We start from the raw sequence: 13,823 nt of genomic DNA, 5'->3' as shown, positions 1-13,823 counted from the left end.
AGTGCCCTTATTCAGATCTCGGCCCAGATGGGCACGGCTGGGCCTCTGGGGGCGTCGGGCATGAAGTGGGTGAGTGGCGCTCGTACCTTTACCAGCCTGGATGGAGGAATCCAGGTGAAAAAGGGACGGGAGCTCAAGGTATTCCTCAACACCCCTGAGGACGCCATGGAGTTGCTGAATTTCAGGTAATGGTGATGGAGATGTGAGGGGCCAAGAACAGGTACAGTGGGGAGGGAGGATTGTGCCTCAGGTCTGACAATCTCCAGGGCTCTGGTTCACAAAAGGTGGGGAGGCCGAAATGAAAAGGAAACAAACCACTCTTAAAGGGGCTGGCAGCCAGAGTTGATCAGTTCAGACTGTCTGTGCCCTTCCAGCTCTAAGCTCTATGTGGTGACTGGGCACAGCGTGAAGAATATCGATCAAGTTCAAGGCTCTCCTGACTCTTGGGCCTGTACCGAAGAGGAAGGTAGGTGCCCAGAATGGGAGGTGGTCCCTGGTTACGGAAGCCCAGGACGGATGTCCAGCGGCCCCGCATCTGAACTGAGTCACCTGCTCTGCCTCCCCAGGGTCGAGGACATGGGGCTGGCAGCTGTGTTCCCAAGCGTCTTTCCGAGTCAGAGGGCAGCCTTTCCTGCTCTCTGTTCCGGTGACTGCAGCCGTCACTCTGAAGAGGCGAGACCGAGAGTTGCAGCAGTACCTGCTGGAAGCAGCCTACACCTTCTCTCCCCAGGTAGGGCAAGGGGGAGTCAGTCAATCATAGTTATTGATTGCATGCTGCATGCAGAGCACTGTACTAAGCACCTGGGAGAGTACAATATAACAAAAACCACATTCCCTACCCACAACGAGCTTATGGTCTAGAGGGAGGGAGGGAAGGACCCCCTCCTATTTACTGTCAGTGGCTCAGGTCAACACCCTAAGAGTGTGGGTGGGTAAGGGTTCCTCTCCTTAGGAAGCAGGAGAAGGAGTAAGAGCTCCAGGAAACGGAAGGCTTTGCAGATCTCTTTCCACTCTCCCTAGTGGCAGAGTAATCATAGTAGTAGTCTTCTAGACTGTGTGCCCGTTGTTGCTTAGGGATTGTTTCTATTTGTTGCCGAATTGTACTTTCCAAGTGCTTCGTACTTCTACTTCGTACTTTCCAAGTGCTCTGCACATAGTAAATGCTCAATAAATATGATTGAGTCAATGAATGAATGTAACCAAAACTAAAGAAATGTTCCCTTCCCCAAAGGAGTTTACAGTCTGAGGTGGACAGTGAGCCCAGGGAAACTGAAACAAGGCAGCTTTCCTTCCTGTCAGGCACCTCTCTTTCAGGCGGACTTACCTGGGTGAGATTTTAAGAGAAACACTAATCGAAGGCTTCGGATGGGAAGTCAGATGAGGGAGAACACATAGTCAAAGCCGTAGGACAGCTGAATTTTCGTCATGTCCAGGGCCGTGTTTAGCTGGGCGGCTCTCAGTGGGTCAGATCACCCTCTGTTTCCAGAAAGACAGCTGGATTCCCAGTGAAGCTGCCCTGTATTTCTTCATGGGGACACCAAAGTCGGTGCTGCAGAGGGATGTCAGCATTGACCTCGGTTTCAGCTTGCGGCAGAGGACGTTCAAGCTGAAGCTCCTCCATCCAAAGAAAAAACTCCAAATGGAAGGTAGATCTGCAGAGGGTGGGGAACAGCATGGCCTAGTGGAAAGAGCACGGGCCTTAAAGTCAGAGGAACTGGGCTCTAATCCTAGCTTCACCATTTGTCTGCCGGGTGACCTTAGGCAAGTCACCTGACTTCTCTGTACCTCAGTTCCCTCATCTGCAAAATGAGATTTTAATACTGTTCTCTCTCCAACTTGGGTTGTGAGGCCATTATGGGATCTGATTACCTTGTGTCCATCCTAGAGTTTAGCACGGTGCTTGACGTACAGTAAACACTTAACTAGTAACACTATTAGTCTTATTATTATTAAATGTTCCTTCCTCTCCCATCATCAAACACCTCACCTATGTTTCGATTTCTCCAAGCATCAGTGGGAGGGCATTATCCCCAGGGAACTGAGTTCTAATTTTCCTCAGCAAAGAGTGGAGAATGAGATAGGATGAGGCATAGTATATAGTCTAAAGTTGGCTCTAGATTTGCAGCGGCTGGTCACAACCAAAGAGCTAACAAGCTTTTTGAATAATACTGCACATCTTTTGGGATACTGATAAGGGGAGACTCAGGAGTCCTAAGGGGTTCTGGAAGAACAACAGATTAGAGGGGAAGTACTGAATTTCCCAATTCTTGGAAATGGTTCCTTATTATCTACCATGGCCCTCCCTGCTTCTCCTACCCCAGACTTCTTTTGCTGTTCCTACCCTCTGAAAGGAACTCTTAATTAAAACAACCAAACAAAAAAAAAACACTAAAAAGGGACTGCTAATTCTCCCTCCCAGAGATTAAACAATAAACCCTCCTGTATTCTCCCATTTCTTCTCCCTTCCTGTCCTTCACCAGGAAGAATTGAGTCCTTCCAGAATGCACGCCTTGGTCACCTAGAGCTGATCCTGGATGACAACGATATCTACTACATCAAGGTTCGTCTACCGAGCCTAAGGCTTCATCTTTCCGCACATAGAGCATCTCCACGAAGTTCAGTCAATCGATCAATCACTTAAATTTGTTGAGTGTTTTACTATATGCAGAGTACTGTACTAAGTGCTTGGGAGAGCAAAGGACAACAGAGGTGGCAGGCAGTTTCCCTGCCCACAACGAGCTTGCAGTCAAGAGGGGGAGACAGACATTAATATAAGTCAATAATTTATTGTGTGTGAATTAAAGCTCACTCAAGGTCATACAGTAGACCAGTGGCAGAGCTGGGATTGGAACCCAGGTCGCCTTACTACGAGGCCCATGGATTCATTCATTCAATCGTATTTATTGAGCACTTACTGTGTGCAGAGCACTGTACTAAGCACTTGGGAAGTACAAATTGGCAACATATAGAGATGGTCCCTACCCAACAGTGGGCTCACAGTCTAGAAGGGGGAGACAGAGAACAAAACAAAACATATTAAGTGGATACACTTAGCACCAGTGATACCACCTCGGAATATGAAAAAACAACTGTATATGAATATTGGCCTAATGCTTATTTCAGCATAACCACAGCTTCAACACTATTAGATCAAGAGGTTTAAACATTCCACTCCCTTGCAAATTAAACCCACATGCCTGTTCCTGCTCAGCAGTGTGAATTTCAGTAAATATGCTATTTTCAATACAATCCCAATCCCTCAACTCCAACCCGATGGGTCAGGGCTTATTTTCCCTGTTGTTGCAGGGGATGACTGATTTTCAGACCACAAATGGGGAGCAGAGATATATGACCCAGCTAGAAGTGAAGCTGGCCAAGCAAAGTAGCCCCATAATCTTCATTGGGAACATCACCAAGCAAATCGGCAAGAAGACCTTGTTCTCTGCATCCCTGACCAACCTGCTGAAGGACGCGGCCTTTGTCTCAGGTAAGGGAACAAGCAAGGGGGAATCTTGCCCTGAAAGAAAGTACAGATTGGGGCCATTGGAGATGTCTAAGAAAGCATGTAAATTATAGCAAAACATCTCCTTACCCAGAATGCTTAGGTTCAAGTTCAGTCTGGATACTAAATACGGTATTCAGGATAATGGAATTTTTCTACTCCTGCTCCCCAGGACCTCCCTAGAATGATGTGGTGTTGGGGCTCCCACTGTCATGGCCCAAGCATGGTAGTTCTTGGGTAAAGTCTTCCTTCTCAGGAGGACACAGCACAGTTGGTAGGGGATGGTGGTCCCCTTCTCCTCTCCCTTTTGTCTTCCTTATTTCCTTCTTTTTCCTTTCTCTAGTCCTCTTTCTCTCCCTCTTTCTATCCCACAACCTTCTTTCCTCCACTCCATTTTGGCCCTGACCTTACCGGTCTAACACAACCAGATTTCCGGTCACCTTAGATGAAGGAGGAATGGGCATTGACCCAAAGAAAACATGCCTATCTGCTCCTTCTCTTCCCTGTTTATTCAGTTATCATGGAATCTTTTTCAGGGGTGAGAAGAAGGAGGGGTTCTGATTGTGCTTGCTGTGGGCACATGTGGACATCCTCTAAGTCTAGTAAGATAAGTAGCAGGAGGTGGTTGAACCCAGAGGAAAGTGAGCCCATTGGAAGATGTAGGCAAGGCAAATTACGTGCTTTCAATCGTAATTTTTGTAGCTGCATATATTTGAAAACCATTTGCTCTACCCAGGCAGGATTCTCATATTTTTGTGCCCAAGTTCTGTTAGTTTGGCTATATTAGTGAAACCAGTTGTTGCTTAAATATATGAGCCAGCTAGGATCCTGACTTCCAAAATGCCACATCCTGGAGAAACTGGTTCTGGAGTGCAGAAGAATGAGAGGGATTGAAACAGAGATGAGTTTCTTTTGATTCATCCTGCCTCATGAAATGATCCCCCAAATCTGGCCGCCCCATGTCAAAGGAGAGCCAGAACTGTGTGGCCTTGACCCTGATCCTTTCCTCAGTGATGCTGGAAAAGAAAGTGGAAGACCAGTTGTGGCACTATGCACTGGATGGAGAAGCCTACCTGCCGGGTATCCTGGGTTGCCATGCCATAGGTCTTCTGCAGAAGAGTGGGAGCCTGTGGACCAACACCCTGAGAATGAAATATGGATTGCTAGGTAGGTTGGGGTTTCTCAGGTGGATCCTGTTTCCCAAAAGAGCTGGGTCAAGATCTCTGGCTCATTCTTCCTGTCTGTGCCTCCTTCATCTGTGCTCTTTCTAGCTCTCAAATACCGAGAAATCTTTGTTCTTGTGGGGGCAGAGGGAGGAGGAGAGCAAAGATCTTAAATCCTAAAACCTTGGTCCTTTGGAACAGAATTGTAGGCACCAAAATTATTTCCTGATCTGCCCCTGACTCTGTCAATTGCAGGCACACAAAGAGATTCTTAGATTTGGGCACACTGATTACCCACTTTGTATGGTTGAAGTTTAGCTGCCTTTTCGAAGGTGGGGATGGGCAGAATAATCTTCCACTTCTAAACCGTGGACTCTGGATGTTTTTCAATCAGTCAGTCAATCAATTGCATTTATTAAGTGCTCGCTATGTGCAGAACAGTGTACTAAATGCTTGGGAGAGTATAACAGAGATGGTAGAAACATTCCCTGCCCACAGTGAGCTTATAGTCTAGAGGGAGAGACAGACTTTAGTAAAGAAATAAATTATGGATATATACATAAGTGCTATGGGACTGAGGGAGGGGTGATTAAAGGGTGCAAATCTAAGTGCTTTTGCCTCTAGAATATCCTTGTCCCAAGAAGTTTTGACCTCCATCCCCTTGCCTAGCACTGCTAACCATCCAAAGACCTAACACTCCCTGACCCTGGTGATCTGGGTAAGGAAAAGTGCTTCTTGTGTGGATTGGTTTAGGGGAGGCCAGACATCTCCGGCAGGAATGTAATGCTGCCCAGAAATTCAGAGTGGAGATGGGCCCAGAGAAGCTGTACCAACTGGAGCTTGGTCACGAACTTCACTGCACTCAAACTCCAGCTTATAACCACAAGGTACGTGGCAGGGGCTGCTGGGATTTTCTGTTCATCCTTAGCCTGCTCTGCTCCCACTGGGTGGGAGTTCTCGAGTCATCGCCAACCCCGTGGCCTGTTATTTTAGTCAACCTGCCCCCTTCTTCTCCTCCCTTTTCATTCAATAATTCATTCAGTTGTGTTTATTGAGCTCTCACTGCATGCAGAGCACTAAACTAAGTGCTTGGGAGAGTGCAATACAACAATAAGCACACACATTCCCTGCCCACAATGGTGACAACCAAGCGGGGCCCCTCTCCTAGCAACTGCCCCACCTCTCCCGCAACCAATACCTCCCTATCCTTTCCTAGGCCCGATTTTTCCCAGTCACATGATTATCCCTGATGCCTGTGTGGCCTTGACCAATTTCACCAACAACCCTCCCATGGCCTCCGTGGAGCATCCTGGGCCGGAAGGAAATACTAAGGAGGAGCATGGGATCGCTTTCCTCAAAGTCAGTCAACCGTATTTATTGAGTGCTTACTGTGTGCAGAGCACTGTACTAAGTGTTTGGGAAAGTACAATATAACAGACACATTCCCTGACCCAAATCAGCTTATGGTTTAGAGGGGAAGAGTGTGATAGGCAACCCTCTTCCTAGAAATGGGTGAGAATCTGTCCTAAATGGATGCAGGAGGAGGGATGAAATGACCTTTTGAGGGCCCTCCTGGCCCCGGACTCTCTGACATTTGGCTTTCAGGTTGAGCTCCAGCACGAGGAGAGTGCGTCCCGGCTCCACTCTCAACTGGACGTGAGTTACGGGAAGCACTGGGATGAACTCAACAACAAGAAGAAACTGCGCATCAGCCAGATCTTCAAAAATGATTCGGACCCAGCCCTGAGCAACTACTTCATGGAGGTAGTTGCCCAGAGTGGCTGCTTGGGGGAAGGCTGCGGGGAGGCAAGGGAAAGCCTTGAAAGGACAACCAGAACTGTGGTCAGAGGACCTAGTCCTAGTGCTTACAGTGGTATTTATCAAGTGCTGCCGTGGACAAGCACTGTACTAAGTGCTAGGGGAAAAAAGCACATGGGTCCTAGAGTTTGAGAGGACTCATCTGGTTTAGCCCTCTGCCTCAAGCAGGACTTTGCCTCTTTATAAAGAACTCCTTTATCATAAGGCCTTCAAAAAATGAGAAGCAATGGGGCCTAGTGGATCGAGCATGGGCTTGGGAGTCAGAGGACTGGGTTTCTAATTCCAGCTCCGCACTTGTCTGCTGGGTGATCAAGGGCAAGGCACTTGACGTCTCTGGGCCTCAGTTGCCTCATATGGCAAATGGGGATTAAGACTATGAGCCCCATGCGACACATGGACAGTGTTCAACCTGCTTATTTTGTATCCTTCCCCAGCCCTTAGTACAGCACATACTAAGTATGTAACAAATACCATTTCTTTTTAAATTATCTTTTTAAACCTTGTCATACAAAGGTCACCCATATAATAATAATAATAATAATGGCATTTATTAAGTGCTTAGTCTGTGCAGAGCATTCATTCTTTCAATAGTATTTATTGAGTGCTTACTGTGTGCAGAGCACTGTACTACGTGCTTACTGTTCTAAGCACTGGGGAGGTTACAAAGTAATCAGGTTGTCCCATGGGGGGCTCACAGTCTTAATCCTCATTTTACAGATGAGGTAACTGAGGCACAGAGAAGTTAAATGACTTGCCCAAAGTCACACAGCTGACAATTGTCAGAGCCGGGATTTGAACCCATGATCTCTGACTCCAAAGCCCATGCTCTTTCCACTGAGCCACCCTGCTTCTCCATAACACATAACATATATACAACCCCATACAAATCGGACTCTTCCATTTCTCTATTAAGGGGTTTCCATGTGATCTGAGAGTAGGCCTAGGTGGCCCCGGGTGCTGCATCACCCACCCTCACGGGAGCGCCAACTTGCCTTTCCAGTTTGTCCTACTGGTGCCTGAGAGGCAGGTGAATTACCGGACACAGCTGCAGCATTCAAGCTTCTCCCAGGGCCACGTGGAGAGCAACACCCACCTGAAGGTTCAGTATAACGAGCGGCTGCCCTTTGTGGCCGGACTGCTGTGGAAGGACACGTCCAGGGGACCTCTGCGGAAGTGGGAAGGTGAGTGGAGGCAGTCAGGCAGTCAGTTGTATTTATTGGGTGCTTACTCTTTGTAGAGCACTGTACTAAGCGCTTGAGAGAGTACCATATGACAGATACAGTCCCTACCTATGAGCCTGCAGTCTAGACGGGAGAGACTGATATTAATATAAATAAATTACAGGTACGTGCATAAATACTGTGGGGCTGGGAAGGAGGATGCAGGATGATGAAGAGGAAAGAGGAAGGGGAGAAATACTAGGGGTGGGCTTTCTGTCTCCAGAGACTGTAGGGTGGGGAGCAAACATAGGGAATAAATCCCCCATTGAGTTCTCAGCTGTGTCCCATTCAGTGGGGCCGGGACAGCTGTTTGCTCCAGGGTTCATTTAAAGAAAGGCCAGACCCGGGTCAGGCTGAACCCTAGGATTCTAACTGAGCAGAATCCACCTATTCTAGGCTGGACCCACCCCAGACCATGTCCCACCATGTCCCAGTGGGAGCAGAGCAGGCTAAGGATGAATAGAAAATCCCAGTAGCTTGTTTGTAGTCAAGATGTTACAGCTACAGGTTCGTCTAGTCATGGATCCCACAATAGGGAATCAAATCTGGTACAGTCGAAGGACTGTCGGCCCAACCGGCTGGTCTGATTGCTCTCAGGAGCTCATTGAATCGGTTTGGAAACACGGCTGGTGTTGGCAGAGCTCTCTCCCTCGTAACAGAGGTGGGAAACCAGCTTGGCATCCTGCAAGCTAGAAGCTGTCACCCTCTTCTTCATCTGCATCCTCATCAGCTCCTCCTCTCCACCTCTGCCCCCTGTCCCTTAGGTGCCCTGAGTTTGGATACCCCTTGGCAGTCCCTGTCACTGACTCACAGGCTGCATCAGCCCCAAGGCAGCACCTACCAGGCCACTGTGGAGCTGACAGCCGGGAAGGCTCTGTCCATCAGGAACCTGGTCCTGGAGCTGTCCTACAAAGACAAAGGCAATAACAAGGAGGGCAGGATTCACATCTACACCCCCACGACCACCTATCTCCACGTGAGTCTCCGGGCACGGTGGGGTGGGAGGGCATGTGACGCCAGTCCTCAGATTGCAGCTCCCTAAGCCCAATTCTCTCCAGAGCTCAAGGTCTTTCCTGGGAATGGCTTGCTCCAGGAACTTTCACCTTTTCAGCCCATTAAGTTCTTCTTCTGACCTAGTGGCCTGAAAGTGTGAATGAGCCACCCTTAGTGTCTGATGGACACTCCTGGGAGGGCTTGTGCTCAGGGCAGAGATTGGAACCCAGTGGGAATGTCACCAGGTATCGGCCTTGCACATAGATGGAGAAATCTACCAGCCTGCAATGTTTTTTCTGCTGTGGATTGGCAGAGGATATCTCCCTCCTCTAGACCGTGGTCAGGGGATGTGTCTGCTTATTATTGAATTGTACTCTCCAAAGCACTTAGTACAGTGATCTGCACACAGTAGCGCTCAATAAATACAATTGAATGAATGAATCAAGTTGGGAGGCAGGGTTTTCATTTGACATGATCTTCCCTTCCCTACTAATGGATTTTCCTCAGTTTTCTCCAAGTGCATCTGTCTTCCATTCTTCCTATTGCAGACCAAACCCAGTTATTCTGTTATGAACAGAAGTTTATTCATTCATTCGATTGTATTAATTAGGCACTCACCATATGCAGAGCACTGTACGAAGTGCCGCATACAATGATAAACAATGACATTCCCTGCCCCAGTGAGCTCACAGTCTTGAGGACTGTATTAGTTGAGAGGATTGGCACATAGTCATTTATTATTCAGGATAGCTCCCCATTTCTCTGCTATATCGAAACCACTTGAGTCTTCCACCATGGTCTTTGCGAAAATTCTCCACTCACCTGCCACCCCAAGCAGACAACCTGGTCTGCACAACTTCAGGATGGAGTCAACATCACTGTCTCCCATTCAGGTGTCCACTGTGAACCACCTGGAGGGGAGCAGACTCCATAGTCAGAGTGAACTGGTGACAGCATGGAGTCAACTGGTCCAAAATGAAATTCACCTGTTCAACAGCCGAGACAGCAAACTCTTCCTCTTCTGGCTGGCGGGGCCAGAGCAAGGGCTGAACTTGACTGCTGTCTATAGGCACACGGAACAGGTGAGATAGCGAGACCTCTCCGCTTCCACCTCTGTTTCCACAAGCAGATCTCTCTGGGGGACCTTGTCTGTGAAGAATCTCGTTTTAGGCCCTGGTGGACGGGCCTGAGAAAAGTCAAGCATCTTCTGTTAATAATTGCGGTATTTGTTAATAATAATAATGATGGCATTTGTTAAGCACTTACTATGTGCAGAGCACTGTTCTAAGCGCTGGGGGGGATACAAGGTGATCAAGTTGTCCCACGTGGGGCTCAGTCTTAATCCCCTTTTTACAGATGAGGGAACTGAGGCTCAGAGAAGTTAAGTGACTTGCCCAAGGTCACACAGCAGATATGTGGCGGAGCCGGGACTCGAACCCATGACCTCTGACTCCAAAGCCCGGGCTCTTTCCACTGAGCCATACTGTCTCTTGTTAACTTCTTACTATGGGACAGGTAGTGTATTAAACGCTGGGGTGGATACAAGCAAATCAGATTGGACACAGTCCCTATCTCACATGGGGTTCAAAGTCTCAAACCCCATTTTACAAATGAGGGAACTGAGGCCCAGAGAAGTGAAGTGAGTTGCCCTAGGTCACACAGCAGACAAGTGGAGGAGCCAGGATGAGAACCTTCTGACACCCAGGCCTGTGATCTATCCACTACATCACACATATGGTATCTGCATTCATTCATTCAATTGTATTTATTGAGCGCTTACTGTGTGCAGAGCACTGTACTAAGCGCTTGGGAAGTACCACTGTTGGGTAGGGACCGTCTCTATATGTTGCCAACTTGTACTTCCCAAGTGCTTAGTACAGTGCTCTGCACACAGTAAGCGCTCAATAAATACGATTGATTGATTAATTACGAGTTGGCAACATATAGAGACGGACCACAGACTTGAAATTGAGTCCAAACTGAATTGAGTCTAAACTGACTCACTGCTGAGGATGCGGATGGCTGATTCTCAAGACGGAAAAGTTTCTAACTTCTTTTCCCTTGGGCTTGTGTAGCTCCCATTTACCAAATTGCCAGACAATTGCCCAAGCAGGCTAGATACCACTACCAGGTTAGTGACTGTCGATGAAAACCTCCAGGATGCCACATCCTATACTAGGGGTTTGAGAGGCTCAATTTCAGCATTTCAATTGTGGTAGCTTATGGCCCACCTTACTCAAAGCAAGGTAGTCTTTGTCTTTTCTAATAATAAGAATTGATAATAGTTATGGTACTTATTAAGTTCTTACTAAGTGATAAGCACCATGCTAAGTGCAGGGATAGATCTACCATATTCAGGATGGACACGTCTTCTGTCCCACATGGGGCTCACAGTCTAGGAGGCATAGCGTTTCATCCCCATTTGACAGATGAAGACACTGAGGCATAGAGACATTTAGTGAGTTGTCCAAGGACAAACAGCAGAGCTAGGATTAGAACCCAGGCCTTCTGACTCCTTGGCCCACTGTCTCTCCACTAGGCCATGCTGCCCTCTATTTCCAGCCCCATCTTTCTTCCAATTTGTTCCCTTTCCCACCCCTCCTTCACAACTGTGTGCTTTCTATTGCAGCCTAGAAGAACCCACATCTCCCTGCAGGCGGTCAGAACTGGTCTTGGACATCTGCCCTTTGGGCTGCAACTGGAAGGCCAGCTAGAGGAGCTCAAGAGGGAGAGGTGGCTTTACCAGAAGAGGGCCACCCTCAACTTCAGGTCCAGAGTCCTCGGCCTTCTCAAGTGTTAAGGCCGGCCACTGAACCTTTCATTCCCAGCCCCAGAGGTCCACCCAAACCACCAAGCTGTGCCAATTCTTGGGGCCGGAATGATGGTGATAATTATGGGATTCGTTAAGCACTTGCTAGGTGCCAAGCACTGTTCTAAGCACTGGGGTAGGTACAAAGTAATCAGGTTGGACACAGTCCCTGTCCCATCTGAGGCTCACAGTCTTCATCTCCATTTTACAGATGAGGGAACTGAGGCACAGAGAAGTGAAGTGGCTTACCTGAGATCACGTACAGCTGACAAGTGATGAAGTAGGAATTAGAACCCAGGTCCTTCTGACTCCCAGGTTCATGCTCCATCCATTATCAGTGTGGGACTATCTGGGACGTTCCCAATTAGGGGCCCGGCTGTACTGGGAAGGGCACAATGCCTAGTTTGTCTCTTCATCTGATCATATTTATTGAGCCCTTACTGTGTGCAGAGCACTGTCCTAAGCACTGGGGAAGACTGACCCCCTGGCCCTCGGGGCTCACCACCTGCAAAAGGGATGAGAGGTTGTCATGGGAGTGGGAGGAGGAGTTGATCTAGTGAGGTATTAAAACACCATGAGAAAGCAGAGAGCATCGGAACAAGGAAGTTGGTGAAGCAGTGTGGAAGTAGTGTGGCCTAGTGGATAGAGCATGGGCCTGGGAATCAGAAGGGCCTCTAGACTGTGAGCTCATTATGGGCAGGGATCGTCTCTAGTGCTGTATTGTACTTTCCCAAACAGTACAGTGCTCTGAACACAGTAAGTGCTCAATAAATACAAATGAATGAGTGAATGGAAGGACCTGAGTTTTAATCTCAGCTCTGTCACTTGTCTGCTGTATGATCTTCTCAGGGCCTCAGTTTCCTTATCTGTAAAATGGGGCTAAAGACTGTGAGCCCCATGTGGGGCAGGGACTGTGTCCTAACCGATCACCTTGTATCTACCCCAGAGCTTATTACAGTGTCTGGTGCATGGCAAGCGCTGACCAAATACCACAAATTATTATAATTATTAGAGCCATCTCCAGTTTTCTCCCTGCCCCAACTGACCAGGAGGCAACAATCACAACCAGAGTTTCCCAGCGGTCCAAAATGTGTGGCGGCCTCCTGCTCCAGTCCTTCACGGCTAGTGTGGGAGGCTCTGATTGGGACCCCTCATAGAGACCCTCCATACTTCATCTCAGCCTGGGTGGGTTGTTTGGGAGTCATGGGTGGGAATGAAGTACGTGGAATTTTGTTTTGAAATTCCCAAACCCCAGGCATCCCTTGAAGCTGCCCATCCCTCGGAGCTTTCTTCTGCAGGAGACATTCACAGTGGATAAGAGAAGGAAACACTACTTCCTGGAGACCAAAGTGCTGCTGTCCGGACTGGAGGAGACTGTACAGCTTCTGACTGTGGGCTACCAGGCCGACCATCCCTACGTGAGTAACCCGGGAGGCTTAGCCTGCAGCCGGGGTAGCAGGTTGGGGACTGGGAGGGGAAAGCTGCCTGGCTCTGGCTTTGTGAGGGGCTGTGTGTTTAAGTCTGTGAATGGGCAACTGTGAGCTATGTACGTGTGTGTTGTCATTGTAGATCTGTGTGAGCCTGACCCATCCGTACAGCAACAAGGTGCTCCCCAGGAATATGGACATCTGTTTGCTCATGAGGCAACACCAAGGGGTAAGTAAGATCCAGGCCTAGCCTGTTTGACCCCTTAACACTCCCGCCCTATTGGCACTGGCCATCCTAGGAGGCTAAGAGGGGAGGTGGATTGGAAACCTCAAAAGAAGAGAAGGCGAGGCACTGGGGATACCCTGCCTGATTGGACCCTGGAGGAGCAACACAGATGTCAGGTATCTACTCTGTCCCTGTCTCCATTTAATCATGGCTTTAGACCAGTCTCTTTTTTTCTTTAACACTTCCTTCCCCGACCTGTGAACTGTATCTGGGTCTGGAAGATCAAGCTGGTCAAATGTTGTCTGGGGTCACTCCACACCACCATTTTTTTCTTTTGAAAAATGATCTTGCAGAATAAATGAGAAACATAGCTGTGTGAGCGTATGAGAGAGCTTCTGCCTGTGTTATTCATTTAAAACGTTTCCAGAAGTAATGGAGATTGTACTACAAGCACTTGTTTTTGCACTCACTTACTTGATTCCATTGTCTTTCCTTCCCCTCCTGGAGAAGAAGATGATAAAATAAAATAGATTTTATAAGGATTTGAGGAGGCAAATTTGGGAATTAAGTTCGGGAAGCTAGAGGCACTTGCATCCCCCAAGACCCTAGAAGCAAATGCCATTGCTCATGAGCCAAATGAATCCTGCCCCCTTCTCTTCCTCTGT

At 48.2% G+C, this 13,823-nt stretch overlaps 1 protein-coding gene across 1 annotated transcript in view; it reads left to right on the top strand.

The window, feature by feature from the left end:
* LOC119942156 overlaps positions 1-13,823 on the top strand; it is a 125,753-nt gene that overhangs the window by 45,347 nt on the left and 66,583 nt on the right. The window contains exons 21-35 of the mRNA XM_038762811.1: positions 3-185; positions 375-466; positions 567-730; positions 1,487-1,646; positions 2,481-2,560; positions 3,307-3,487; positions 4,514-4,669; positions 5,419-5,552; positions 6,271-6,429; positions 7,484-7,664; positions 8,468-8,679; positions 9,590-9,778; positions 11,326-11,465; positions 12,761-12,923; positions 13,075-13,161. Coding sequence (XP_038618739.1) covers positions 3-185; positions 375-466; positions 567-730; positions 1,487-1,646; positions 2,481-2,560; positions 3,307-3,487; positions 4,514-4,669; positions 5,419-5,552; positions 6,271-6,429; positions 7,484-7,664; positions 8,468-8,679; positions 9,590-9,778; positions 11,326-11,465; positions 12,761-12,923; positions 13,075-13,161 — 2,281 coding nt within the window. The remainder of the gene's footprint in view (positions 1-2; positions 186-374; positions 467-566; positions 731-1,486; positions 1,647-2,480; positions 2,561-3,306; positions 3,488-4,513; positions 4,670-5,418; positions 5,553-6,270; positions 6,430-7,483; positions 7,665-8,467; positions 8,680-9,589; positions 9,779-11,325; positions 11,466-12,760; positions 12,924-13,074; positions 13,162-13,823) is intronic.

This window comes from Tachyglossus aculeatus, chromosome 21 (assembly GCF_015852505.1).
Source record: "Tachyglossus aculeatus isolate mTacAcu1 chromosome 21, mTacAcu1.pri, whole genome shotgun sequence".
Classification (NCBI taxonomy): Eukaryota; Metazoa; Chordata; class Mammalia; order Monotremata; family Tachyglossidae; genus Tachyglossus; species Tachyglossus aculeatus.
Note: the sequence above shows the minus strand (reverse complement) of the source record. Positions and strands in the feature narration are given on the sequence as shown.